Source organism: Eptatretus burgeri, chromosome 4 (assembly GCF_056783735.1).
Source record: "Eptatretus burgeri isolate ZD-2024b chromosome 4, Ebu_testis_v1, whole genome shotgun sequence".
NCBI classification, from domain to species: Eukaryota; Metazoa; Chordata; class Myxini; order Myxiniformes; family Myxinidae; genus Eptatretus; species Eptatretus burgeri.
The window spans coordinates 13116036-13142271 of record NC_140964.1 but is presented as its reverse complement, the minus strand read 5'-3'; the positions used below and the strand labels follow the sequence as shown (position 1 = coordinate 13142271).

The window sequence follows — 26236 nt, the reverse complement described above, 5'->3', positions numbered from 1 at the left end:
AAGGTGTGACAGCGGCTTCACACTTCGATGTCTAGTGCGGTTATGATTTGAATCGTCGAGCCGTAGCCTATGAATAGCCTACGACACGTGATCGGCGGCGGTACGCTGCCGCGCTATGCATAAGTTAGGCTATCGTTGGGCATAGGTTGTGAACGCTGACAACACGCTAAGCATTCGTTGGTATAAGTTATCTATATGTGATTGAAACGTTCTGTGAAAGTTACTAATACGTTATGCGTACGTCCATCACGTTATTATACGCCCAAAACATTTTTTAAAAAACATCAATAGTTCAGCGTACGCCAGCGTTTTACATACATTTTGATACCTTGCCATATGCTGGCTAAAATGTCAAGGCGTGACAGCCCCTTTAGATGTGCTAGATTGCAAGTCCAGTCACGAGGAATAGCAAAATCTTTCCTTGGGGTACCCGCAGATACCCCCACCCCTACCCCAACAAATTGATGCAAACATATTTTCATATTCTTCTCTGCAGTGACCTGTCATCACTGTGATGGACCGGCAGATTGTTAGTTTGCACAAATAGTCGCCTTCTACTTCAAAACTTACTGACCTAACCCAATTAAATTTGAGGGCAGGGGGAGTGGGGGGGGGGGGTAGAGATGCCAAAAATAGTTATTTTTTCTATTTAATATGTAAATGGCTCCTTACTTTCTAAATGCAATAATCATGGAAACTAAAAACGAAAACACAACTTGCCTGTAAGTTTCCGTGGTGCTGGTAGTCCTCTTCGTTCGTACAACCGCGCTTTCCCTTTCTCATTGGCTTTTAAATCAACAAGGGCAGACTGTTGTGACTGAGGGCCAATGCTCCCCTGCTGCTCTATCAAGCCAATGTGCCTGTGATGCCCAAAACCATCAGTGGGCTGTGTCATCACATCTCTTCCTTCCAATTTCTGTGCACCAGAACCTTTATGAGTGCCATACCAATGTTCGATGCCAGAACGGAGCTGAACCTCACCTCCCTCTTGTCCCAGAAGGCCCAGGTCTTTCCAGCTATAGCGTCGGCCCACCATTTGCCCATAACATTCACCACCCACTGGGCTCGGGGTGCTGCCCTGTTGCGAAGTTTCAAAAATGGAATTGTGATCTCGGCCAATCTCTACTTGAGCATACGGTTTGCTATTCAAAAGCCTCTCTTTCAGCATTTCTTCCTGAATTTCGGAGGCATTCACAGGTCCAAAATCCGGCACACCATAACTAAATTGTCCAGGTTGGGCGTAGAGTGGGAGGGAGGCCGGTACTGTCCAAGTTGGACCAGGGAGGTTTTGCTGCACACCTGCTGAAGAAACAACTGAAGTAAGAGGAGCCAATGGTGAAGAGGAAGCATTCTGGGTGAGAGGAGACAACACTGCTTTTGAGGAGTTATTAGCAGGAGATTCTGTTTGAAATTCTGTCGATGTTTGCCAAGACGTTTTCTGTGAATAGCCACAATTAATACCACCTACACCATGAGACTCCCACAGCTGGCTTGTTGGTTCAACTGTGCACTCACTTACTCTAGAGCTAGAGCCCACAATTTCTGTCTCTCTGTTTCTTCGATTGTTGTAATAGCTGCCAGAGCGTGTGGAGGAGCCAAACCCATCAGCATAATAAGGAGGGCCAGAGTTGTGATGGTAAGACCAAGGCTGGGCTATGGTTGTCTGATACATGCCTGTATCGTCAGGTGTGCCGCTTGGTTCTGAGGGAATAACCAGGGATGCTCTCGGTGAGTTTAATGAGCCAAGCGAAGGCACAGAGGGCGACGCCTGACCAAGAGGAGGCTCAGAGATTGGCAATTGTGTTTCAGTGGGTGACAACACAGTGTCTTGGTGAACAAATGGAGAACGAAAGGCAGAACCACGAACAGACGGGTGAAACGTGGAAAACGTGACATTAGTAGACTCAGCTTCATTGTTCACGGTGGCATTATTGTTGTTAGCCTGTCAGGATGCGAATAGAACAAAAAAGGGTAAAACATGTTAACGAAATAAGATTCCATTCCTTATAAGGCATGTTCAAAATATGGCATATAAGGGGCATATACTTTTAAGAAATTGTATTTCCACATCACACGCATAAAAATCATGGTATATCTTCAGTGAGACATGATGGGTGCATGAATTCCCAATGAGCATCCATGAAGTCTTTTCACCTGTACCTCGTACTTCTCAGTCTTCTCAGATTGTGATTCATTTGAATATGTACTCATGGAAGAATAAACAACTGCACAAATGTTTTTGAGTCAAAAAATCTCAGCTTATGGTTAGTAATAGTCCTGAAACTGGGAAATTCCTTGTCAATTAACTCAATGGAGATCATTTTAGCTCGAATACATTTCATGACACATAATAGTAAAAATGTTATCATTACAAGTGTGATCGGCAGAAAGGCAGATCTGATATGATCTCTCATTAACGGTTCATTGTGGAGCTGTTGTGGTGGTTACGGAGCCAAATTGTCCTCAGCTTATAGTACACCATCTGATAGATGGTGTATTCATTGATCTTGGTTCAACTGCACTCTCATCACTGGATCTTGAACATGTATTCTCAGTAGGGCAACTATTCCTGTGAAATAGCAAGGTTACCAGTTAATAGTCGGGCATCAAACCCATAATGAGAGACCTCAATGGCAGACACACCACCTCTGAGTTGACCTTCCAACGCACAAAACCAGACTGCATGGCATAATGGTTAGGTTAGAGAATCCAATGTGTACGAGTCTGAGAGGTTGGCGGTTCAAACATGACCCAGGCAGAATCGTACTAAAGACTTAAAATGGGACGTGCTGCTTTATTGCTTGATGCTCAGCATTAAAAAAAAAGGAGAGAGCATGCAAAAACAACCATAGCTGGCAACTAGTGCACAGGTTTGATTGACTTAATGGCCTCATCCTGCATTGAAGTTCATTATAAGGGAACTTGTTTATTAGGGTACCCAGTCAAATGGACTGGGTAACCTATTGTTTTTCTTCTGTTTGTTTCTTATTTATTCTTTTTCTGCTGGCAATTTGCAGGCTGTTTCGCTTTAAAAATCATTTTCTCAGCAACGGTAAGTCCGATCGACACGACATTTTCACCATAGTATGCATCTTTTTTGATAGCATACTCAATTTTTAATTGTGACGTCATAGGTCACGTGGTACAGGCACCATCTTGAAAAAAACCGATAAATTTTGGACCTCTATCTCAAACTGTGTAATGGAAATTTTTTTCGTTTAATACATTTTAATGAACTCCCCATCGGGAACACGGGTGATTTTTCATGACGTCATCAGTGAAGCGGTGTCCCGGTGAAAATTCTTCAGGGAGAACGCTGCAGAGGAAAAATCTGAAAATTATTGAGCCTCATCTGCATAAGAATTCACTGTATAAAAAGTATATTATGACGTCATAGGTGACTTGTTTCGGCAGCCATCTTGTTTTGAATTTTTTTTTTAATCTTCTCCAGAACTGCTGGACAGATTGAGGCGAAACTTTGCACACACATTCCCCATGACGTCCTTTTTCAAGTTTGTTAATTTCTTATTGATAGGTCATATGGTTAGATGGCCATCTTGAATTTACCCGAAAACCTTCAAAATTCTTCTCCTGAACGGCTGCTCAGATCAAGGGGAAACTTCACAAACGTATTGATCACGAGTCGTGAATATAAGTTTGTTAATTTCTAATTGATAGGTCACAAGGTCTGGCAGCCATGTTGGATTCAAGAAAAATATTAAATGTTTTCTCGGGAACTGCTTCATCTTTCGAAGAAAAAATTTGCAATTATCATCTACAATCATGTCTGCATACATAGTAAAAATTATGACGTCACAAGTCACATGGTTCGTCAGCCATCTTGGATTGAAAATTAATAAATTTAAAAAATCTTCTTCTCCAGAATGGCTGAACAGATTGAGGAAAAATTTCACACACACTTTCCCCAAGACATCCTTTCACAAGTTTGTTAATTTCTAATTGATAGGACACATGGTTTGGCGGCCATATATAATTTACTCTAAACCCTTCAAACATCTTCTCCAGAACGGCTGGTCAGATCAAGGGGAAACTTCACATACATATTGCACACGACCAGTGAATCTAAGTTTGTTAATTTCTAATTGATAGGTCACATGGTTTGGCAGCCATGTTGGATTCAATATTAAATATTGTTTTCTCTGGAACCACTTATCCTTTCGATGCAAAGCTTTGCGACTATCATTTAAGTTTCATGTTGTATCAAAGCCGGACGTCTGGGTACCCGGTCATCACTGCCAGCAGTTTTTAAGCGAGGTTCTAGTTATTACCTTCGCAAACTTCGTTTGACGAAGGTATTGTATTGACCCCTGCGTATTTATTTATTGGTAAATATGTGTGCGGACAACATTGGGCAAAAACTGCTGGACCGATTTGCATGAAATTTTCAGAGATGATGTGCAGTTACTCATGGACGCCAGGCAAAGCTTTTGGGAGCAATCGGATTAAAGGTCAAGGTCACGGTCACGAAAAGGTCAGAATCGTTTTTTCGTCATAACGCGGTCAATTTTTATCCGAACGAGATAAAACCAGCACCAAAATGTTCATTACTCAATTCTACATTCTAGGCTATGCCACATGAAAGTGTGGCATAATTACCCTAGGTAGCGGTTGGGGGTCAAAGGTCAAGGGGGTCACCACAAAGCATTTTTCATTGGGCAGCGTCGTGGACAACATTACGCAAAAACCACTTAGCAGATTGTCATGAAATTTTGTGGACTTGGTTGACATCATGAGAGGACAAATCGATTAGATTTTGGGAGCGATCGGATCAAAGGTAAAGGTCGAGGTTACAAAAAGGTCAAAATCATTTTTTTGCGATTAAAGTCTCAATTTTGTTCCGATTTACATCAAATTAAGTCCAAAATGTTCAGTATTCAAATCCCGATCCACTGATATAGCGTATGGTATAGTGTTTGCAACCCAAGTTAGTCTGTGGAAGTCAAAGGTCAAGGGGGTCACCAAAATGGAGTTTTTGATTGGGAAGCGTTATGGACAACATGACACAAAAACCACTTCGCAGATTGTCATGAAATTTTGTGGATGTGTTTGGCATCACGAGAGGACAAATCGATTAGATTTTGGGAGCAATCGGATCAAAGGTTAAGGTCAAGGTCACAAAAAGGTCAAAATCGTTTTTTCGCGATTAAATTGTCAATTTTGTTTTGATTTACAGCAAATTAACTCCAAAATGTTCAAAATTAAATTCCCCACCCTCTAATATGACACATGGTATAGTACTTTTGTCACCCAAGGCAGTGGTTTGGGGTCAAAGGTCAAGGGGGTCACACAAATTCACATTTATATCGGAAAGCATTGTGGACAACTTAACGCAAAAAAACAAAACGCAGAGAGGCTTTAATTGTTTTGGATTTGTTTGGCATCATGAAAGGACAAATCCATTAGATTTTGGGTACGATCGGATCAAAGGTCAAGGTCACAAAAAGGTCAACATCATTTTTTCATGATGAAAACGGTTAATATGTTTCCGATTTACATCAAATTAACTCCAAATTGTTCAGTGTTCAATTCCCCATCTTCTGAAATGACACAAGGTATAGTACTATTGTCACCCTAGGTAGCAGTTGTGGGTCAAAGGTCATGGGGGTCACGAAATGCATATTTGTATTGAGATGCGTTGTGGACAACTTAATACAAAGGTAATAACTAGAATATATCTCTGTCTCTAAACTGTGTGTCTGTTGATGCAACAAGGGCCATAAGGGCCCTACCAAACTTAGTTACTAAGTAAAATACAACAAATTTTCATTAAGGAGACTTGGTATAGTTTGATATGCACATAGCTTCGCTCATGGTTTAGGAAAAGGAGTTTTACTTTCTTGTTTAATTAGACGCCAATTAAAATGACGTTTTTGTCCTCGCTCGGATTTGAAAACATGATCTACTTGATCCAGGTCGTGTCTGCGTGGTCAGTGACATTCGACCGAATCCGACCCTACATGCTGCAGAGTTCGGCACTCGGGACAACGAATCACCTAAAATTGTCATAATCGTAATAGTTCTAATAACAAAATCCTTTCACAAAATCCGGATCATGGACTTTAAATTTGCGAAATTCCCGAGCAGATTTAGTGGTATTTTAGTTCCTCATTTCACTCTCATGCCATGTTCAAACTAGTGGCTGCGGCGAAGGTATGCGCTCTACGAGTGCCCGTTCTAGTTTCTTATTTTTTTCCGCCGGTAATTTTCGGGTTCTTTCGCTTCAAAAAATCATTTTCTCAGGAACGGTAAGTCTGATCGAAACGAAATTTTCACCATAGTATGTATCTTTTTTGATAGCAAACTTAAATGATAATTGTGACGTCATAGGTCACGTGGTGCGGGCGCCATCTTGAAAAAAAAACGATAAACTTTGGACCTCTGTATCTCTGAAACTGTGCAATGGAAAATTTTTTCGCTTCATACATTTTAATGAACTTCCCATCGGGAACACAGGTGATTTTTCGTGACGTCATCAGTGAAGCGGTATCCCGGTGAAAATTCGTCAAGTAGAATGCTACAAGGGAAAAATCTGAAATTTCTTGAGCATCATCTACACAATTCACTGGAAAAAAATATTATGACGTCATAGGTGACTTGGTTCGGCAGCCATCTTGTTTTGAAATTTTTTTTTTGAATATTCTTCTCCAAAATGGCTGGACAGATTGAGGCAAAACTTTACACACACATTCCGAATGATGTCTTTTCACAAGTTTGTTAATTTCTTATTTATCGGTCACATGGTTTGGTGGCCATATTGAATTAACCATAAAGCCTTCAAACATCTTCTTCTCCAGAACGGCTGGTCAGATCAAGGGGAAACTTCACAAATGTATTTTCCTTGGGTAGGGGATATAAGTTTGTTAATAAATAGGTCACATGGTTTGGCAGGCATGTTGGATTTAAGAAAAAATAAATAATGTTTTCTCTGGAACTACTATACCCATCGAAGCAAAAATTTGCATCCATCATCTACCTATATGTCCACATACATGGTAAAAATTATGACATCACAAGTCACATGATTTGGTGGCCATCTTGGATAGAAAAACACACCTTATCCGAATAACACGAAACTTCGGACACCTGTTCCCCGACATGTTATGAAACAGAATTTAAATTTCTGATGTCATAGGTCACATGGATCATCAGCCATCTTGGATTGAAAATTAATAAATTTTAAAAATCTTCTTCTCCAGAACAGTGAGACAGACTGAGGCAAAAATTCACATACTTTCCCCAAGACATCCTTTCACAAGTTTGTTAATTTATTATTTATCGGTCACATGGTTTGGTGGCCATATTGAATTAACCATAAAGCCTTCAAACATCTTCTTCTCTAGAACGGCTGATCGGATCAAGGGGAAAACTTCACACACATATTGCACAATCATAAGGAATGTAAGTTTGTTCATGAATAATTGATAGGTCACATGGTTTGGCAGCCATGTTGGATTCAAGAAAAAATATTAAATAATGTTTTCTCTGGAACTGCTTAATCTATCGAAGCAAAAATTTGCAACGATCATCTTACATCATGTCTGCACACATGGTAAAAATTATGACATCAAGTCACATGGTTTGGCAGCCAGCTTTGATAGAAAAATGTGCCTTATCCGATTAACAAGAAACTTCACACACTTGTTCCAGTTCACGATTGGATGCAGAATTTAAATTTATGATGTCATAGGTCACATGGTTCGTCAGCCATCTTGGATTGAAAATTAATAAATTTTTAAAATCTTCTTCTCCAGAACAGCTGGACAGATTGAGGCAAAAATTCACACACACTTTCCCCAAGACATCCTTTCACAAGTTTGTTAACTTCTAATTGATAGGTCACATGGTTTGGTGGCCATATTGAATTAACCCTAAAACCTTCAAACATCTTTTTCGACAGAACGGCTCAACAGATCAAGGGGAAACTTCACAAAGGTATTGCTCAAAGGTCATGAATCTAAGTTTGTTCATGAATAATTGATAGGTCACATGGTTTGGCAGCCATGTTGGATTCAAGAACAATATTAAATATTGTTTTCTCTGGAACCACTTATTCTATCGATGCAAAACTTTGCGACGATCATTTAAGTCTCATGTTTTATCAAAGGCGGACGTCTGTGTGCCCGGTCATCACTGCCAGCAGTTATAAAGTGGCAGTTCTAGTTTTTAGTTTTATTATTCATTCACATTATGCGACACATGCTCATCACGGTTCTCGTAAAATATCTAGATTACTGCTGCTCAGGGAAGAAGTTATTGCTCACATTTTCGGACCAACGATAGCAAGAGGTCATAATTATCAATGAAACATTCTAGTAGTCGCTCCTATGGTGAAAGTTTCATCTCAATCCGACAAGCGGTTGCGCAGAAAAACACTAAAGTTCTGTGCGGACAAACAGACCCAAATGCAATATCTTCTCCTCCGACAAGGGTAAAAACTCATGAGAAATTAAAAAATACTCTCGCCAGACTACCTGATTTGGAATCCAGGCCAGCGCTGAAGTATTGGCAGTCGTGTGCACCGGTTGCGAGGCGGTGCTCGACATCAGGCCGGTGAAGCGTCTGTTTCCATCCTGAATGCCACTATCATTATATCCAAGTGAGTCTTGGAATGACGAGGCCTTGTAAGCTGCCATGTCTTGGTATCCACTCTCAGCAAATGAACCAAGGCGCGAGGACCCATAGGAATAAACAGCAGGGCCTGAGCAGCAGACACATCAAGTTAAAATAAAGATGTCAAAGCATTTGTGGCAAACAGAAATGGAAGATGAAGATTTTCCAGAAATTGAATTGTTACTTATCCCGTATCTTAAGATTCATTTGGATTTATGGTTGTTGGAATTCGTCAGAGGCTATTGGTTTAAAATATATCCTAAGTTCATGGATAACAATCAACATCATATCTCTGTAGGGTTGGTGGGGAGTTGGGGAGGTTGGGGAAGTGGAAAGGGGATGTCAAAGTTTTCCCTCCAATCAGGAAGGAATATGCTGTTGAAACTCAGCTCACGTGTTCGTTATTTTCAATGGGATTTATTGCTAGTGTTCCCTATGCTTTCCCAGGATTGGGTGTTTCCACATGCAATGAGTAAAACAAATGCCATATTTTTGGCTCTGACACTTAAATTTAAAGGGGAAAACTTTTTGATCCCCTCCCCCCAACTCTCATAAAACCATAACATGTGAGAAACAACGAGATATTTTGTCAGTTAACATATTGTTATGTCTGTGGTGTAGATGGAGGAATTTAATAGTAATGATTGGGTTGTATTGTGTAGCATGGTCCAGAGATAAGCTGAGACATCTCAATGTAATATAAGTCGGGAAACTGTTTGTTTTGAGATTGTTTAACATTGCTTTGTGTCAATGCTTAAGCTTAAGATTGTTTTGTGTCACCACATGGGGGTGGTGCTGTGTTAAATAAGTAGAGTTTAAGGCTAATTTCTCCCAGTGTGTGATTGCCTTGTAACCTTTTCCTATGTTTTTGCATTTACAAAGCCGGCTATAAAAAGGAACAATGCTTTAACAACAACAATGATGCTTTACAGGCCACGCCCCAAGGCTTGGGATTGGTCGGTGTGCCACCACAGAGGGGGACATGATTGAAGAGGAGATGATTGGGTGAGGTATGCAGTGGAGATGAAAGGATCTCACTCGCTGGCTTCTCCTCGACATGCTGAAGAAGGCTGCATGATTCTCATTGTTCATGCTGTGTGAATTTGCCCACGTGTTGGAGCAAGGAGCCAGCTATTACTGTTCAGCTAAGTCACGAAGTTGTCCATTTATGTGAGAGAGAGAGAGAAGAGGGAGAAGAGGGAGAAGAGGGAGAAGAGGGAGAAGAGGGAGAAGAGGGAGAAGAGGGAGAAGAGGGAGAAGAGGGAGAAGAGGGAGAAGAGGGAGAAGAGGGAGAAGAGGGAGAAGAGGGAGAAGAGGGAGAAGAGGGAGAAGAGGGAGAAGAGGGAGAAGAGGGAGAAGAGGGAGAAGAGGGAGAAGAGGGAGAAGAGGGAGAAGAGGGAGAAGAGGGAGAAGAGGGAGAAGAGGGAGAAGAGGGAGAAGAGGGAGAAGAAGGAGAAGAAAAAGGAGAAAAGGGAGAAAAGGGAGAAGAGGGAGAAGAGGGAGAAGAGGGAGAAGAGGGAGAAGAGGGAGAAGAAGAAGAAGAGGAAGAAGAGGAAGAAGAGGAAGAAGAGGAAGGGGAGGAAGAAGAGGAAGAAGAGTAAGAGGAAGGAGAGGAAGAAGAGGGAGAAGAGGAAGAAGAGGAAGAAGAGGAAGAAGAGGGAGAAGAGGAAGAAGAGGGAGAAGAGGGAGAAGAGGGAGAAGAGGGAGAAGAGGAAGAAGAAGGAGGAGAGGGAGAAGAGGAAGAAGAGGAAGAAGAGGAAGAAGAGGGAGAAGAGGGAGAAGAGGAGAAGAGGGAGAAGAGGGAGAAGAGGGAGAAGAGGGAGAAGAAGAAGAAGAAGAAGAAGAAGAAGAAGAAAGAGGGAGAAGAGGGAGAAGAGGGAGAAGAGGGAGAAGAGGGAGAAGAGGGAGAAGAGGGAGAAGAAGAAGAGGGAGAAGAGGGAGGAGAGGGAGGAGAGGGAGGAGAGGGAGGAGAGGGAGGAGAGGGAGGAGAGGGAGGAGAGGGAGCAGAGGGATCAGAGGGAGGAGAGGGAGGAGAGGGAGGAGAGGGAGGAGAGGGAGGAGAGGGAGGAGAGGGAGGAGAGGGAGGAGAGGGAGGAGAGGGAGGAGAGGGAGGAGAGGGAGGAGAGGGAGGAGAGGGAGGAGAGGGAGGAGAGGGAGGAGAGGGAGGAGAGGGAGGAGAGCGAGGAGAGGGAGGAGAGGGAGGAGAGGGAGAAGAAGAAGAAGAAGAAGAAGAAGAAGAAGAAGAAGAAGAAGAAGAAGAAGAAGAAGAAGAAGAAGAAGAAGAAGAAGAAGAAGAAGAAGAAGAAGAAGAAGAAGAAGAAGGGCATGCCTCTCAGTAATAACTTGGCATTATCCAGTTGTGCGTTCGAGGAGGAAAGCAGGCCATTGTGGCGAGTGTACCTGGTGTTGAGAGGAGCGGGGTCGGCATATTCGTTCATGAGAAGAAGCTGTACGACGGTTGGTGAGCCCTGGTGTTGAATACCACAACATGAATACCTCAAGTACGTTTCCCGCCCAGAGAGGCTTGGCGCCATTTTGGATGCAGTTTCCCACGCAGGACGACGCGGTTCGATTGCCAAGCTCATAAAATATCATCTCTGGACACCCAGCTAAGTGCCAGAATAAAGGGAGGGATTTTATTATATTTTACCTTTTCCCTTGTCTGTATTTAAGTCCGTGTGAAGACGTCTCCAAATTAGCTCAAGGTTACCTCACATTGCATTACCTCATGCTTTGATTTATTTTTATCATCACAGTTTGATTTATTTCCATTATAATCATTTGATTTATGTTCATTTAACCCGTATTTATTAAATTTGTTTGTGTCTGTCTATTCATCGTGGGTTCGAGTATAAACCCATCTGCTTCCGTCCTGCTTCCGTCTTCGCCACCTCCCGTTCCGCGCATGCTATAATCTCCAAGGATCACATGTTCGCGTCCAAGGTAGAACCTTTCGGCTATCCGTCCCGGTCGGTGTTAACCACCGCATCCACGACAATTGGGTCAGGGTAATTAACTTAACCAACGTGGACATGATAATGTTGAAGAAAGCAATGTCTAATCACCTTGTATAGTAAACATCACAATGCAGTTTCCTTTCCTCAAATGCTATGCTTCTTCTTCCTCCTTTAATGATGCTGCCCATTATCCTTTTGCCTTATTCAATCAAACCAAATGACATAACAACTCGTATCCCATTTACAAACCATCTATCTTCAAAGAACTTGATATTCAAAATGATTAAATCAACAAGAATTCGACATCCTTGCTTGTCATGGCAGTCAGCATACATGAATCAACATTGTAATATTCTTCACCACCAGGGAACCATCGTTTGTTTCAAATGAATCCACCAATATCACCTCGACCACAGCACATGAATTAACCATCTGCCTTCTTCATTCTCATTCCCCTTTGCTCCTACCCCCATTCATTCCCACATCAATCCGAAATGTGATCGACATCACACCAGAACACCAGAAACGTCTTGTTGATTCCATCGACCATTCTACGTATTTACCAATGCGGATCAAGACTGGCCTTCACCAGCAAGACCAGTTCTTCATTCTACATTCATATTCAAAAATTGAGCTGCAAAGTCTCATAAATGTAAAAATTAAAAAAACACAAAAAAAAAAAACAGCATCGAAAGAAAGAGATACAATAAAGAGATGCACTTCGTGACTCCGAATCCCTACCCTTAGAAAAGGTGTGTGTGTGTGTGTGTGTGTGTGTGTGTGTGTGTGTGTGTGTGTGTGTGTGTGTGTGTGTGTGTGTGTGTGTGTGTGTGTGTGTGTGTGTGTGTGTGTGTGTGTTGGCTACAATATACTCCTCCAGACAGTGGGGATACCCATGGGTTCAGATCCAGCCACCTTCTTTGCAAATTTATTCCTGCACATGTACGAGTCTGACTTGATCCAGAACATGTCCAGGAATGAGAAGGTGTGGAACCATCTTGAGATTCATTGGTGATTTATTAGCAATTAATGATGGATTTATATTTGATCAGCTTCATGATGATATATCTCCAAAATAACTTGAATTTAAGAAAGGAAAACTAAACTCACACTTCAGGTTCTTGATTAAAATTACAAATCGATATCAATAATAATAATAATTTTCACACTAAATTATTTGATAAACAAGATGCTTTTCCATTCCACATTGTACAAATGCCATTCTTAGACAGCAATATTCCAAAGAAGTTATTCTATGGTACAGTTGCAGATGAAATAATTAGGACTGTGAGAGCAACCACACACCGCACTGAACATGTCAACAGATTTTAAAAATAGGAACGCCTGTTCTGTAGCTCACCGGGATCAGGAGCAACAGTCACTGAAACTCCCCGAAGACTCCTCAGACCCCGAATTTGTTAATGCTGTGAACAAACTTTGGTACATCATTGGTGATGAAGGTTGAGGTCAAGTTTCATTGAAATTCTGTGCATAGTTTGGAGAAGAGAGCAAATACCTATTTTTTTTGGGGGGGGAGGGGGGTCAGAACACGCCCCCCCCCATAGACTCCCTTAATCAGCATAGATTTTGATGCAGTCAATAAATTTTGGTACATCATGGATGAAGAATGTTGTGGTGAAGTTTCATCAAAATCGTGTGTAGTTTCGGAGAAGAGTAAATACCTATTTTGAGGGAGGGGGGTAAAAACACCCCCCATAGACCCACTTAATGAGTGCACATTTTGATCCGGTCGGTAAATTTTGGTACATCATGGGTGATGAAGGTTGTTCTCAAGTTTCATCGAAATTGAGTGTGCAGTTTCAGAGGAGACAGCAAATACCTATTTTGGGGGAGGGGGGTTAAAACACCCCCGTAGAACCGCTTAATGAGTACACATTTTGATCCGGTCGATACATTTTGGTACGTGATGGGTGATGAAGGTTGTGCTCAAGTTTCATCGAAATTGAGTGTGCAGTTTCAGAGGAGACAACAAATACCTATTTTGGGGGAGGGGGGTTAAAACACCCCCGTAGAACTGCTTAATGAGTACACATTTTGATCCGGTCGATACATTTTGGTACGTCATGGGTGATGAAGGTTGTGCTCAAGTTTCATCGAAATTGAGTTTGCAGTTTCGGAGGAGACAGCAAAAACCTATTTTGGAGGGTTAAACACCTCCCCCTCCCCTGTTGACCGCATAATGAGCGCATATTTTGATGCAATCAATAATCTTTGGTACATCATGGATGAAGAATGTTGTGATCAATTTTAATCAAAATCGTGTGTAGTTTCGGAGAAGAGAGCAAATACCTATTTTGGGGAGGGGGTCAAAACACCCCCCCCCCCGTAGACCTGCTTAATGAGTGCATATTTTTATCCGATCGACACACTGTGGTACATCACTGGTGATGAAGGTTGTGGTCAAGTTTCATCGAATTTGTGTGTAGTTTTGGAGAGGAAAGCAAATACCTGTTTGGGGGAAGGTCAACCACCACCCCCCCCCGTAGACCCCTCAATGAGTGGAGATTTTGATGCGGCCAACACACCTTCGTGCGACATTACTTGCCTCACCAATGGACACTTTGGCCTCTGGTAACCACAAATATAATAGGTGGTTGGATTCAGTAACCTGATATTTAAATCCTTTTCAAATTTCATCTCAATCAGATGAAAACTGAGGATTTAGAAAATTTGCCCCAAATTGGCCTTTTGGCCTATTTTGACCTTTTGGCCTATGTTTACCTCAAAATTGATAGGTGGTTGAATTTGGTGACCTGATATGCAAATTCTCTTCAAATTTCAAGTCAACCGGATGAAAATTGAGGATTTTAGAAAGTTGGCCTATGTTGACCTTTAACCCAGCCACTGTGGTTGCACAAGTGAGTGCACTCTCAGCGCTGGTCCCAAACCTGGATAAATGGGGAGGGTTGCGTCAGGAAGGGCATCTGGTGTAAAACCTGTGCCAAATCAATATGCGGATCATAAACCGGATTTCCATACCGGATCGGTCGAGGCCCGGGTTACCAAAAACCGCCACCGGTACTGTTGGCCAGCAGAGTACCGGTGGAAACTGTGTTACTGCTGGGCGAAGGAGAAGGAGAGGGGGAAGGCAAGTACAGAGGCAGTGGGAGAGGAGGAAGGATATAAGTGTGGAGGTGAGAGTTGGAACTTTGAATGTTGGGACTATGTAATGACTGGCAAAGGGCGAGAGTTGGCTGATATGATGGAGAGGAGAAAGGTGGACATACTGTGTGTACAAGAGACCAAGTGGATGGGGTGTAAGGCTAGGAGCATTGGAGGTGGTTTCCAACTGTTTTACCATGCTAAAGATGGGAGGAGAAATGGTGTAGGGGTAATCCTGAAGGATTATATTTAGAGTGTATTGGAGGTGAGGAGAGTGTCTGACTGAGTGATGAGTATGAAGTTGGAAATTGAAGGGGTGATGATGAATGTCATCAGTGCATATGCCCCGCATATGGGGTGTGAGATGGAGGAGAAAGAAGATTTCTGGAGTGAGTTAGATGAAGTGGTGGAGAGTGTATCCAAGGAAGAAAGAGTGGTGTTTGGAGCAGATTTCAATGGGCATGTTGGGGAAGGGAATAGAGATGATGAGGAGGTGATGGGTAGGTACGGTGTCAACGAGAGGAATGTGGAAGGGCAGATGGTGGTGGATTTTGCAAAAAGAATGGAAATTGCGGTGGTAAATACGTATTTTAAGAAGAAGGAGCAGCATCGGGTGACGTACAAGATTGGAGGATGTTGCACACATATGGATTACATCTTAAGCAGGAGATGCAACCTGAAAGAGATTAGAGACTGTAAGGTGGTGGCAGGGGAGAGTGTAGCTCGACAGCATCAGATGGTGGTTTGTGGGATGATTTTGGTGGTGAGGTTGAGGAAGAGAGTGAGGGCTGAACCAAGGACCAGATGGTGGAAGCTGAAGGAGGAAGACTGTTGTGTGGAATTTAGGGAGGAGATGAAACAGGTGTTGGATGGTGGTAAAGATGGGTGGGATGATTGGGCAACTACTGCAGAAGTGGTGAGGTAGATAGCTCAGAAGGTATTTGGTGTGACATCTGGACAGAGGAAGGAAGATAAGGAGACTTGGTGGTGGAACAAGGAGGTGCAGGAAAGTATAAGGAAGAAGAGGTTGGCAAAAAAGAATTGGGAGAGCCAGAGAGATGAAGAAAGTAGACAGGAGTATAAGGAGTGGCGGCGCAAGGCGAAGAGAGAGGTGGCGAAGGCTTAGGAAAAGGCATATGGCGAGCTGTATGAGAAGTTGGATACAATTGTTGGATAGTTGGATCCAATTGTTGGATAGTTGAACTGAGAAGTTGGATACAAGGAAGGGGAAAAGGATTTGTACCGATTGGCCAGACAGAAGGACTGAGCTGGGAAGGATGTGCTGCAGGTTAGGGTGATAAAGGACGCAGATGGAAATGTGCTGACAAGCGAGGAGAGTGTGTTGAGAAGGTGGATGGAGTACTTTGAGGAGCTGATGAATGAAGAAAATGAGAGAGAGAAAAGGTTGGAAGAGGTGGAGGTAGTGAATCAGGAAATGCGGCGGATTAGTAAGGATGAGGTGAGGACTGCTATGAAGAGGATGAAGAGTGGAAAGGCGATTGGCCCAGATGGTATACCGGTGGAGGCATGGAAATGTTTAGGAGAGATGGCAGTGGAGTTTTTAACTAGATTGTCTCATAAAATCTTGGAAAGTGAGAAGATGCCTGAGGAGTGGAGATTAAGTGTACTGGTAACGATTTTTAAGAATAAGGGTGATGTGGAAGAAAAATAATTATATTAATGTACTCTCAATTATAACTGTTGCTGGTGCTTTATAAATTTAGTTTTTATGCAATAAGTCGAATTGGCTGTCAGTTATGTTTCCCTTTACCCTCGAGTCTTTTGACCTAAATGTTGATTAAAGGAATGTCTTACAAGGGAACAAAACAAAGTGACCTGGTTTATAACGCTGTCAGCAGCAAAGTGACCTGGTTTATAACGCTGCAACTTTTGCCATGATTATGTCATTCGCTTTCCACCTTGTAGACATGTATTGCATTTTAGAGTTATTGTGCCTCGTGCTTCCCAACCACCCTCCACTCCCACAAAAGCATATAAATGCCAGGAAATGTAATCTTAGTTTAGTGCAAATCATTGTGGATGTGTACCATCTCAGTGGTTTGGACTCCGTGGTACCATGTTAATAAACGTTCTCTGATGTAATGTCCTCTCGTTGTGGACAGTGAATTTGTTGAAGTTTTATTTTGAGTAACAGGATTTACATCGACTCGGTTCACAACAAAATTCCACAACAGTGATGTGCAGAGCTGTGGTAATTACAGAGGTGTAAAGTTGATAAGCCACACCATGAAGTTATGGGAAAGAGTAGTGGAAGTTAGGTTGAGAGGAGAGGTGATGATTTGTGAGCAGCAATATGGTTTTATGTCAGGAAAGAGCAATACAGATGCGATGTTTGCTTTGAGAGTGTTGATGGAGAAGTATAGGGAAGGTCAGAAGGAGTTGCATTGTGTGTTTGTGGATTTAGAGAAAGCTTATGACAAGGTGCCAATAGAGGAGTTGTGGTATTGCACCAGGAAGTGGGAAGTGGTAGAGAAGTATGTGAGGGTGGTGCAGGATATGTATGAGGACAGTGTGACAGCGGTGAGGTGTGAGGTAGGAATGACGGACTGGTTTAAGGTTGAGGTGGGATTGCATCAAGGATCGGTTCTGAGCCCTTTCCTGTTTGCAGTGGTGATGGACAGGTTGACGGACGAGATCAGACAGGAGTCTCCATGGACTATGATGTTCGCGGATGACCGTGATCTGTAGTGAGAGTAGGGAGCAGGCTGAGGCGAGCCTTGAGAGGTGGAGGTCACCTGATTCAGTCACCAAGTGATGGTGATGGACAGGTTGATGGATGAGATCAGACAGGAGTCTCCATGGACTATGATGTTCGCGGATGACCGTGGTCTGCAGTGAGAGTAGGGAGCAGGCTGAGGCGAGCCTTGAGAGGTGGAGGTCACCTGATTCAGTCACCAGGTGATGGTGATGGACAGGTTGACAGACGAGATCAGATAGGAGTCTCCATGGACTATGATGTTCGCGGATGACATCGTGATCTGCAGTGAGAGTAGGGAGCAGGCTGAGGCGAGCCTTGAGAGGTGGAGGTACGCACTGGAGAGTAGGGAAATGAAAGTCAGTCGGGGTAAGACAGAGTGCATGCGTGTAAATGAGAGGGAGGGTGGTGGAATGGTGCGGTTGCAAGGAGTTGAGGTGGTGAAGGTGGATGGGTTTAAATACTTGGGATCAACTGTCCAAAGTAACGGAGAGTGTGGTAGAGAAGTGAAGAAGAGAGTGCAGGCAGGATGGAGGGGTGGAGAATTGTTTCAGGAGTGATTTGTGATCGAAGGGTATCTGAAAGAGTGAAAGGGAAAGTATACAAGATGGTAGTTAGACCAGCTATGTCGTATGGTTTGGAGGTGGTGGCACTAACAAAAAGACAGGAAGCGGAGCTGGTGCTGGCAGAGTTAAAGATGCTGCGATTCTCGTTGGGAGTGACAAGGATGGGCAGGATAAGAAATGAGTATATGAGAGGGACAGCGCAGGTAGGACGGTTTGTAGACAAAGTGAGAGAGGCGAGATTGAGATGGTTTGGACATGTGCACAGGAGGGAAGCGGCGTATATCGGGAGAAGGATGCTGAGGATGGATCCGCCAGGTAGGACAAGAAGAGAAAGGCCAAAGATGAGGTTTATGGATGTGGTGAGGGCGGACATGTGGGTGGTTGGTGTGACAATGGAAGATGTGGAGGACAGAGCTAAATGGAGATGGATGATCCGCTGTGGCGACCCCTAACGAGAACAGGCAAAAGAAGAAGAAGAGGCCTATGTTGACCTTTTTGTCTATGTTGTCCTCAAAATCAATCAGTAGTTGAGTTCAGCGACTGCATATGCAAATGGTCTTCAAATTTCAAGTTAATCGGATGAAAATTGGGGATTTTAGAAAATTTGGCCCAAATTGGCCTTTTGATCTACAATGATCTCAAAAGTAATAGGTGGTTGAATTCACTAACCTGATATGCAAATCCTGTTCAAATTTCAAGTCAATCGGATGAAATTTGAGGATTTTAGAAAATCAGGCTCAACTTGGCCTGTTGGCCTACGTAGACCTTTTTGGTCAAGCAAATTTTACGAAACTCCAATGCGTGACCGTCGCAGGATCGATGACATTCATCTGTGAAAATTTCAGAACAATCAGTTGAGCGGTTTGGGCTGGAGGGGAGCGGACAAGCGAGCAGACAGACAGGCGAGCAGACAGACAGGCGAGCAGACAGACAGGCGAGCAGACAGACAGGCGAGCAGACAGACAGGCGAGCAGACAGACAGACAGACAGACAGACAGACACACACACACACACACACACACACACACACACACACACACACACACACACACACACACACACACACACACACACGATCAACATACTTGTCAATTTTTTTTTTTTGCCAAGTAACAAACGGACAGAGAAGGGTGAAAACATAACCTCCTTCACCTCTGGTGGTGGAGGTAAAAAAAAAACTGCCTTACAGAAAGTATTTCCCCCTTTCAAAAATTTTAACTTTTGTGTCCTGATATCCTGGAATTAAATTGCATTAAATCGGACTGCTTCCACCTTCATTTACACATCGTAACCCACAACTTCCAAGTGAATAACAAATTCCACAGATTTCAGAAAAATTAATTAAAAATACAAAACTACAATATCTGGGTTGGATAAGTATCCAAGTACCCACCCCCGCCACACTCAGTCACAATTGTAAATTAGCTCAGGTGCAACCAGTCACCTTCAAACTCACACACCAAGTTAATTGGCCTCCACCTGTGTTAAATTGTGATTCTGACTATTTCAGAATAAAAGCAGTTATTCCTGCAGGTTTCCTCTGCTGGGAAGTGCATTCCATAGCAAAGACTCAACCATGAGCACCAAGGAGCTTTCAAAAGACCTCGAGGATAAAGTTGTGGAAAGGCACAGATCAGGGGATGGGTAGAAAAATATGTCAAAGGCCTTGAATATCTCTTGGACCACAGTGAAGACAACCATTAAGAAAAGGAAATTGTATGGTACCTCCAAGACACTGCCAAGATCAGGCCATCCTTCCAAAATGGATGACCAAGCAAGGAGGAGACTGATCAGAGAGGCCATAAAGAGGCCAACGGCCTCCCTACTGTGAAGTATGATGGTGGCAGCATCATGTTATGGGGATGTTTCTCATCAGCAGGGACTGGGGCACTTGTCGGATTAGAAGGGAAAATGGATGGAGCAAAATACAGAAAAATCCTTGAGGAAAACCTGCTGCCCTCTGTACGAAAGCTGAAATAGGGACAGAAGTTCACCTTTCTCATGACAATGACCCGAAGCACACAGCCAAAGCCACACTGGAGTGGCAAAGGAACTAAAAGATAAATGTCCTTCAGTGGTCCAGTCAGAGCCCCGACCTCAATCCAATCGAATATCTGTGGCATGATTTGAAGACTGCTGTCCATCAACGTTCCCCCATGGAACATGACTGAACTTGAACAGTTTTGTACAGAAGAATGAGCAAATATTGCCCAATCAAGGTGTGCAAAGTTGGTAGAGTCCTATCCCAACAGACTCACAGCTGTAATTGCTGTCAAAGGTGCTTCCATCATATATTAACTCGGGGGGGGGGGGGTCCATCCAACCAAGATATTCGAATTTTGTATATTTAATCAATTTTCTGAAATTTGTAGAATTTGTTTTTCACTTGGAAGTTGTGGGCTACGGTGTATAAATAAAGGTGGAAAAAGTCTGATTTAATGCAATTTAATTCCAGGCTAGAAAGCAGCAACAGGTGAAAAATTTGAAAGGGAGTGTAGACTTTCTCTCGGCACTGTATATATGAAAAACCATTTAAACCCATTTCAGCGGTTTCTCGGTGACAAGGAAGCAGGTAAAAAAATCCATTTATAAATCACAATTTAAATATTTGAACAACAGTTTGATCCAGAGGGTGAGCGAGATGGTCATGCTGGTTGGTGGATGTGTTATATTTTAGGTAAGATGTGTATGGTTTAATATGTATTATCATATAATAGAATGTGTGATAATACATTAAATCCTCCAGTGATCAAAGTCTGATTAGTGATGCTGCATTGATGGGTTGACCGACTGACTGATAGACTCCCTGGATGCAACTGAGGTTGTGGATCTACTAATGTATGTAATCTACTGATGTGGATCCATGACCAAGGTTGTGGATCCGTCATTTGGAGAGGTTCTGGGCTGAATGGATAGAAACCTCGAGGAAGAACGGTACCCAGCTGATGATCCAAGCAGTTGGGAAACCATTCTGTTGCTTACAGGTTAAAGTTCTGACTTTAGGCAAGGGAACTATGTTTTGAGGTTAACAATTTCAATGAAGTTGAATATTGGATGTTGTGAAATTAACATCATTTACAGCAATCGTTTAAATTATGTTATATTTGAGGAATAGCCGATACTGTACAATTGAGCATGTGTGTGCATGTGCATGTGTGTCGTTGGTTATCATCTCCATATTGGGGTTTCAGAAGATGGAAAAGAGCCCTCCCAAGCCTTGAAGTATCCACCTCCATTTCAGCAACAGATCACATTTCATGGACCAAGCTGTGAAATTTTCTTGTTCTCCAAGTCTTTTCAGGATCACCACCAAGCCCCGGACAGCTTCCAACTGTAGATCGTTTGTAGTAATATTCTCAGAGATGGTTTTTAAGAACTCGGGAAGGTTCTGCTTAATCGGTTCTGTTGCTCCAACTATCAGTGGTACAATTTTGGCATTCTTCAGCTTCCATGATCTTTTCGCTTCATTTTTGAGATCTTGGTATTTGGCCATTTTCTTGATTTTTGCGTTGTTTCGGCCAAAATCGCCGGTACTGAAACCTCAATTAGCAATGCTGTCTTTTCCTTCTCATACCTAAGTAACATATCCGGTCGCAATGCTTTGTTTTCAATGTTCATGCTCAATGGGATAATTAGGTCGTACGTGAGCATTACGTCTGTTTTCAATGATTGCTTTTGGTTCATATTTCAATGAGTTTTCTGAAACTGGGATATTGATAATTTTTCAGATGTGCCAGTGGAATACTCTAAACACTTCATTGTGCCTTTGTGTATACAGTTGTTGTGACATGAGTTGTTTTATTTTTTTAACATTCCAAAAGGAGGTGATTTGTGCTTTCTGTTTCTACCTCTTCTTTGCCACACCAATGAGTCTGTCTAATGAAACCAGGATAGCACGTGAGATGACTGAGAAAATAAAATAAAATGAATCACGGTGGCTGAGAACTAAATCGCTCGACAGATTGGGCCACTTATGAGTGAAAATTTACAGCAGGACTGATGTTAAATTTACTCGACTCGGCCCACCACACCATGGGGAATGTATTAAATCAGCATTTCTTTTTTCGAAAATCAAAACAAAGCGATTCATGAAGCTTTTATCATGGAACTGATTCATAACATGTTCACATTACCAGTTAAACACCCTCCCCACTTTGTAACAATATTGGTCAATTGATAGGCAATATGAATAACAATATATCACAGGACAAATTAACAAAGCATGGTGACTCATGGTATCACTGGGCGTTTCAACACGAGCATTTGGCAGAGCATGATAAACTTAATTTGCGAAATATCAGATTGGATGTTTCACGCATGCAGTGATCAGTGTTCTCCTAGTTCAGGATTTGCTGCGCTGTATATTAATTAATCAGGTGTAAGGACAAGAAACACTCAATGCTTGGCTAATTTAGACAGCCAATCAGAATGCAGAAGCTTTCAGGGTAATGGGATGTGAGGATGAGAGTTGCACATCTCCTCCTTTATCTATTAGTGCATCTCTTTTGTTGGTATACATGGTTAAGGCTCATGGAAGAATTTTAAAAATAGAGCGGATCAGGACGCAACAGAACAAAAAACAACAGTAGATAAAGGGGGAAAACACCAATAGCAAGATTGAAGGGCAAAATAGAGGAAGACTTGGACAAATAATGATTGTGGGGAGGAAAGGGGGGTCGGGGAGGATGCATAGGCTGGACATGATGAATACAGAAACAAGCTCTTAGGAAGGAAAAAGTGGATATTTGGAAGTAGATGGGCTTGGGGATTGAAAAAAAAAATCACAATTTTGGATGGGGGATGATTTGAGAAAAACAATGTGGTGGTTTTCTAAGATTTTGGTGTTCTAAAAAAAACCCTGAGAGTTTATGAGATTTTGGTGTTTTGAAATTCACACAATAAAAGCACGAGATGAGGTTGGGAGTGGTGTCGGGGAATGGGTGCATCACACCAATTGAATAGCTTTGCATCCAGGAATGATTAACCCACCCCCCTCCTCCCCCAAAAAAACAGGAAGCCCTGCATTGCATACACAAGAGAAACAGAGACTTGATATTTGGGGCCCAAGGTGTCACAGATAGTTGTTGATACAATACGGTTGGAAAAGTGTCATACAAATTTTACACTTCATACAGTGGTAATCCTTCTGTCCACTCTCCCTCTAAACATTTACTTAATAGGGGGCATACAGTTCACATGTCTGGTGTTGGCTTATGGTTAGGGGGGTGGGCTTGGGATCCTATGATCCTGAGTTCAAATCCCACTCGGCTGTTGAAGTTATACCAGGTGGGGTTGACTCTGCCTGTCATCCTTCCGAGGTCGGCAAAATGAGTGCCAGCTTGCTGGTATCCTGTGTCGGAGTGGCGACCAGTCCACAATTGTATCCAATAGCCAAGGAGTCTGCTTCGGCAGCACCAACGCTCTGCACAGAGTATGGTCCCAATGGATGGATGGATGGATAAAGTTCATGAAAGAACAGGATAACAATGGATGCAAAGTGGACAAGAGTGAACCCACAACCAATGAGGAAGGCCCGAAACTTTAATTCAAATGGTCAAGTGAAATCAAACAGGTTTGAGAGATCATATTCAGGTGCAATCAAGTAGATTGTGGAGATCATTAAGTGAGTGGAACCAACCGTTCAGGTATTAAGATTGTATTTTTGGTCTCTACTAATTTACATTATTTCTCAGTTAAAAATCACCACGCTCAGTTAAATTGCAATCACGAACATTAAAACATTCAATATAGACATAAACAGACATCTGAAGGACATTAACATAAAACAGACTAAAAAGAAAACCACACCGCTTTTGTTGTGCTCTCATCAGGTGAAATTGGCACAAAGTGAATAAGGTAAGGAAGAAAAACAGTCGAGTAGACACCTATCAACAAAGTCAATTCCGATTTGACGTTCTCTACTGATGCGTCATCACCTCCCAACGGTCTTGGTTGGAGGATCCTGTTCAGTGTTCAGCTCTCCAATTGGAGGTTGCAGAGTCTGAGGCGGAGCCCCGTGGGTTAGTGCCTGCTGAACAGGCTCCTTGTCGTTCATGAGAAGAAGCCGCACGCTGTTTGGTGAGCCCTGGCATTGAATACCACCTCACAAATTACCTCACGTACGTTTCCTGCCCAGAGTGGCTCGGCGCCATTTTAGGCGCATCTTCCTGCGCAGGACGACACGGTTCGTCCCCAAAGCTGATAAAAGATCACTTCTGGACATGAAGCAAAGTGCCAGAATAAAGGGAGGATTTTCATTTATTTTATTTTCCCCTTGTCTGTGTTAAAATACATGTGGGGACGTCTCAAAATTAGCTCGTTATTTCACGATGCATTACCTCATACTTTGATTTGTTTTTATTATTACACTTTGAATTACCACCATTGTAAACATTTGATTTATTTACATTCAACCTCTGTATTTACTTAAGTTGCTTGTGTTTGTGTAACTGTTGTGGGTTTGATATAAACCCCATTGTGCTTCCGTCCGTCTGCTCCATCCGTGCCGCCCTTTTCTTCCCGCGCGCGCCATAATCTCCGAGAAACTCGGCTGTTCGCCTCCAAGGGAAACCACTTGGCAATCAGGCCTGGTCGGTGTTAACCGCCAGGGCCATGACAATATGTATAACACTTACAAAGAAAAAAAATTTAACCAAAAAACAATAAATGGAATCTACTCTATTAAGTAGAGGTGTGTAGCTTTAGCTATGGCAGCAATATCAACTCGTCGATTGGTCGTGCCATTGACCAATTGGGTGTGACCGTTTTTCCCTCCACTTGTCTATTAGTCACGGCACTGACCAATTTGGTGTGACCATTTTTCCCAGTATCTTTATTCATGTCTATTGTTATCATGCCTATCCACATCAGCAAACTACGATCCATGTAGGTGGTGCAGCAAATCACACACTTTCCTCACCACTCACAGTGGTCATTACAATATTGATGATTACGGTGCGCATCTATCACACACTTTCCTCACCTCATGACTCATCCTGGTAATTACTATTTTGATCGCAATGCCATCATTGACAATTTTACGTTTATTTGACTTCCCGGACAATAAGTGGCCATCTGTGTTCGGTGGGCTGACACGGGTGCTATTTATAAATACTAGCAGGGCAGGGTGACTACTGGTATTTATAAATACTGATTATAAAGCATTATAGAGATATTGATAAATATTTGACAGTGGTTTCATCAACACTCAAAACCATCCCTCTATTCTCTCATTTGTGGAACCTGTATTTGTTGCCTCAGGAACCTCCCTCCAGTCATTCGAGAGTGCTACCCTTGGTCTACACATTCCTGCTCTCTTATACTCTTGCTGACCCCTCCCTCTCCTTCTGTCACACATCCACTCATGTGCAATGCCTTTGTTTCCACATCCACATTGACAATTCTGTGAACCCGCTGCCCTCTGTCATTTGTCCTCCATGAGCCTAGATTTCTGTCCACCAAACCATACACATACTTACATGAGGGCATCTTACTCTGATGAAGAGTAAGATGATTATCTGCTTTTATGGCGATGGAAACAATTAATGCATCGCAATAACCAAAACGCAAGACAAAAATTATTCCATTGAAAAGCTATCTGCTTACCCCAACCATTAGATAAACAATAGAAAAGAAAAGAAAGTCAATTCCATGTTCAGTAATTCAGCCTAGCTCAGGATTACAGTGAATAAAGGTATGATGGGATAGCTGGATCTCAGAAACATAATAAGAGAAGACCTCTCTTTGGTAAATAAAGAACTAGTTTTGCTGGTCAAGGAACATGTCGATCTGTGGCAGGGGACAGGTAGAACAATGGATGAAATCGACAGGACCTTGATCGAGGAATGCTAACCACCATGAGAAGCAAGGAGAAGCTGATGTTTCAGGCATTAACTCCTCATTGGAGGAAAAGAGCAAACCCCTCATCGCTCTTGTGCCCCAATGAAAGTTTAATGCCCGAAATGTCAGCTTCTCCCCGCTTCCCACGCGGTTAGCATACCTCGATCAAAGTCCTGTTGATTCCATACATTGTTCTCTGTTTGGTATAGCCAGGCAACCAATTGTATCTATTCGTCTTCATCAGCTGTACAGCAGGACTTGGACACCCTATTTTAGTGGAGGGAATGATCAGTCAATGCTTGTCAGACATGGTTATAAAGCTGTCTGCAATTGGCCATTAAGGTCATTTATTGGTCCTGAAAGAGGTTGGTGAGGGTCTTTGGATGTTATGAAAAGGTGAAAAG

At 42.6% G+C, this 26236-nt stretch overlaps 1 protein-coding gene across 8 annotated transcripts in view; it reads right to left on the bottom strand.

The window, feature by feature from the left end:
- LOC147027498 (uncharacterized) overlaps positions 1-26236 on the bottom strand; it is a 504607-nt gene that overhangs the window by 269211 nt on the left and 209160 nt on the right. For all 8 annotated transcript variants that reach the window (XM_085876963.1, XM_085876968.1, XM_085876964.1 and 5 more), the window contains 2 exons: positions 8493-8719; positions 721-1942 (listed from right to left, as the gene is read on the bottom strand). In XM_085876963.1, the coding sequence (XP_085733089.1) occupies positions 721-1942; positions 8493-8719 (1449 nt within the window). The remainder of the gene's footprint in view (positions 1-720; positions 1943-8492; positions 8720-26236) is intronic.